At 38.8% G+C, this 3,556-nt stretch overlaps 1 protein-coding gene across 1 annotated transcript; it reads left to right on the top strand.

The window, feature by feature from the left end:
- Nucleotides 1-2,231: 2,231 nt before the first annotated feature.
- LOC119429728 (UDP-glucuronosyltransferase 2A2-like) lies at nt 2,232-3,549 on the top strand (the record flags this gene model as incomplete). The annotated part of the gene is made up of 1 exon (XM_037697297.1): nt 2,232-3,549. A coding segment is annotated over exon 1 (1,294 nt), but the record flags the coding sequence as incomplete, so codon positions are not given.
- Between the last annotated feature and the right edge of the window lie 7 nt (nt 3,550-3,556).

Genomic DNA, 3,556 nt, shown 5'->3' with positions numbered 1-3,556 from the left:
ATCTGAGGACAGAGTCCTACAAGATGTCCACAATCCAGTACTACTCATTAGATGTTATGGCATTTCTACTGGCAGTCATTGTGCTAGTATTTACTGTTTTCATTTATGTAGTAAAGGTTCTTTGTCAGAAACTTTTTTGCAGAAGTAAAGCAAAACTGGAATGATGCAAGTGCCCATTGACAACGTGTTTTCAAATGCAGATTGATATTTTCAACTGAGTACCAGTACCGTTCATATTTTCTGAAGTATGACAACAACTTCCTGATTACTCAGCTACAAAGAGATTCTTCAAACCCTGTATGCAGTACATAAACATTTCTCATCTATTAACTACTGAAGAATGGAACCGTCCCACTTGTAACCTTGAGTGACATGTTAAAACCTGTGTACTTGTACATGTATCACCAAGTAAAAAAAGTACTCATAACAAAAGTCTAAAAAAGTTAAATCTCCTTTAAGCTCTAATAATATTCTTATATTAATGTTGAAAGCACGTAAAAGCATTGTACTAACTTACTTTGTGATTTGTTCATATGTGGATGTGTAAATAAATCCCCTAAAACCTAAAGAATTGTGTCCTTCAGTTTCTTAAATGTAATTTCAGGATTTCAGGGTCTTCAACTAGTTTGAGGAACGTAAGATTGATAAGCATAACTCAAGCTAAAGCTAACTTCTAGTGTCGTTTTGGTTTATGCTTAATTTAATTCAATTTGGTTTATTTATATAGCACCAAGTCACAAGAGAAGTCATTTTAGGGCACTATACAGATACATTCATATTTATATAAATTCAATTATGTAATGTAGGGTAGGTGTTATTATTGTTTAATTGTTATAAATCAATATAGGTTTCTATATGGAAGTATATAGCACCAAAAAATAATAATAAAACAAAAATGTTACATACAATACAAAACAATACAAACCAACTACAAAAATGCTGAAATGTATAAATATAAAATGTCATATAAATGTTTGTTTGTGTTTGTACTCACGTTTATGTATTTTTGGATCTTAAAGGCTTTCATAAAGTTTCTATTTACACTTGGGCAACACTGTTGGGACCTATTGCTAACTTGCAAACTCTTACTAACTTGCATGTGCTATGTGGGTCGGTTGCTCCACACTTTTCAACTGATGGGTTCACAATTTCCCACTCCAGTTCAGTATAGTACCGGTAAACGCTGGTTTGCTAGCTGTTAATGTGAAAGAAGTTTGTACCCCACCCCCCATTGGTGCCTTTGTGGTTCTTGAGTGATAAATTGTAGAATTAGGGCTAAAGACTCATCTCAAACAATATCTCCTTAAAACAACCATCCTTGTTTTCTTTCTTTTACTTGGTGTCAGACTTGCAGGTCTTTGTATCTCTTTGTCTTTGGTGACACCTTTGGTATGGGAGTTTATATGCACCTGCATGCTGTTCCCTCACAAACTGTGGTTAGTCGCAAAAGTCCTAGGATGCACAACCACAGAGAAACATGGCAGAACATCATAGACTAGGACAGATGATTGGATTTATATCACACACATGCTAGTTGAGTAGATTGCCAATCAGACAGCGGCCCATGAATTACACAATACATTTAATTTCATGGCCAACCCTTTTTGTAATCAAACCTAAAAAATTTGACCTCAAAATTAAAATAGATTTTTTTGACAACTCAAATCATCCTTGTTTGCCTAAACTTCTAAAAATGAATGTAAAGTGACAAAAACATTGCATCTTGGGCCTTGTTCACACAGAAACATGTTTTCCAAAGCAAATATTTAATTTGTCATTTCTAAATTTATCCTTGTATACGCCCAATCGTTTTAAGAACTAACTCCATCGACAAATGTCTCCAAAGTGCTACAGTAACTATTGGCCTTGGTGTGGTGCTGTAACACCACATGAAGACCCTTTGTTTAATGTATCTGCAATAACATGTTTTGTCTAGACAACCTAGAAAGCATTTGCCGTACATCAACAAAACTTTTGAAATACTTAGAAACTTTGATTAGATGTTTAAATCCTTACAATATTCTTTGTTTTATGCCAAATAGGTGGGCATTGCATAATAAATCTAAGCATCATTGATCTTAACCATTGAACACTTTTCATGTGGCTTGGGAAACTTGCAGTATGGTACATTCTGTCCTTACACAACTCTATCATGGGCATGCTTTTGTATGGTGGTGGAAACTTTCAACAAGTCTAATTTGTTCAAAGGAACAGAGCTAACATCTCTGTATCTCCCATCAGAATCTCTGTCAGAGATGTACCACCTGACCCTGGTGACACTTGCAGTGTTGCTCTGCTCATCATCCTTGGTAACTGGAGGAAAGGTTCTGGTCTTCCCTGTGGATGGGAGCCATTGGATCAACATGAAAGTCATCGTTGAAGAGCTACATGCTCGAGGACATGAAGTCACAGTGTTGCGCCCATCAGACCCCTGGTACATCAAGGAGCACTCACCTTATTACAAGGCCATCAATATTAATTCTCCTGCTGGTTTTGATAGAGATAAATTTGAGTCCTATGTAATGAGAACTCTGGGCATTCGCCGCCAGGGAGCTTCACTTTCGACTCGCCTTTCTCTTGTGCATGATCTGATGACGCAAACTTCTCTGATGCATAAAATGGTGCTTCAGATGGTTGAAGTGATATTTGAGGATGACGAACTAATGCAGAGCCTCCATAATGCCAAATTTGATCTGGTCCTTACTGACCCTGCATTTGGTGGGGGGGCCTTCTTGGCTCACCGTCTGGGTCTTCCACTTGTATTCAATGCCAGATGGACTATTCGGGGTGAGGGACATGAAGTAATTGCACCCTCCCCCTTTTCTTATGTTCCTATATCAGGATCAGAGCTGAGTGATAAGATGACTTTTATTCAAAGGGTCAAAAACATCATGTATTATCTTTTCACATGTATTCAGACTTGGTATGTTGTGACACCAAATTACAAGCCCTTTGCTTTTCGTCACATTGGCAGCGATATAAATTACATTGAACTGTTTCAGGCGGCTGATATCTGGCTGATGAGAAATGATTTCACCTTTGAGTTTCCACGACCAACTATGCCTAACATCGTTTACATCTCAGGGTTTCAGTGCAAACCCTCCAAACCTCTCCCTCAAGAGTTAGAGGATTTTGTACAGAGCTCTGGGGAACATGGTGTCATTGTGATGACATTGGGGACTCTGGTGGATAAACTTCCTGAGGACATCACTGAGGACATTGCTGCTGCTTTTGCCGAACTTCCTCAGAAGGTGATCTGGAGGCACAAAGGCAAGAAACCATCCACCCTTGGCAACAATACTTTAATCTTGGACTGGTTGCCTCAAAATGACCTCCTGGGCCACCCTAAGACCAGGGTTTTAGTAGCTCATGGAGGCACCAATGGGGTGCAAGAAGCCATCTACCACGGTGTCCCCCTGGTTGGATTACCCCTCATGTTTGACCAGCAGGACAACTTCTTCAAGATGGAAGTAAGAGGAGTGGCCAAAGTTCTTGACTATGGTACTGTCAATAAAGACATCTTCCTGGAGGCGTTGAAGGAGGTTCTTTATGAACC

The sequence above is a fragment of the Nematolebias whitei genome, unplaced genomic scaffold, assembly GCF_014905685.2.
Source record: "Nematolebias whitei isolate Nwh7 unplaced genomic scaffold, NemWhi1 Nwh_scaf_6338, whole genome shotgun sequence".
In the NCBI taxonomy this organism is placed as follows: Eukaryota; Metazoa; Chordata; class Actinopteri; order Cyprinodontiformes; family Rivulidae; genus Nematolebias; species Nematolebias whitei.
The sequence above is the reverse complement of the archived record's forward strand: the minus strand, read 5'-3'. Positions and strand labels throughout refer to the sequence as shown.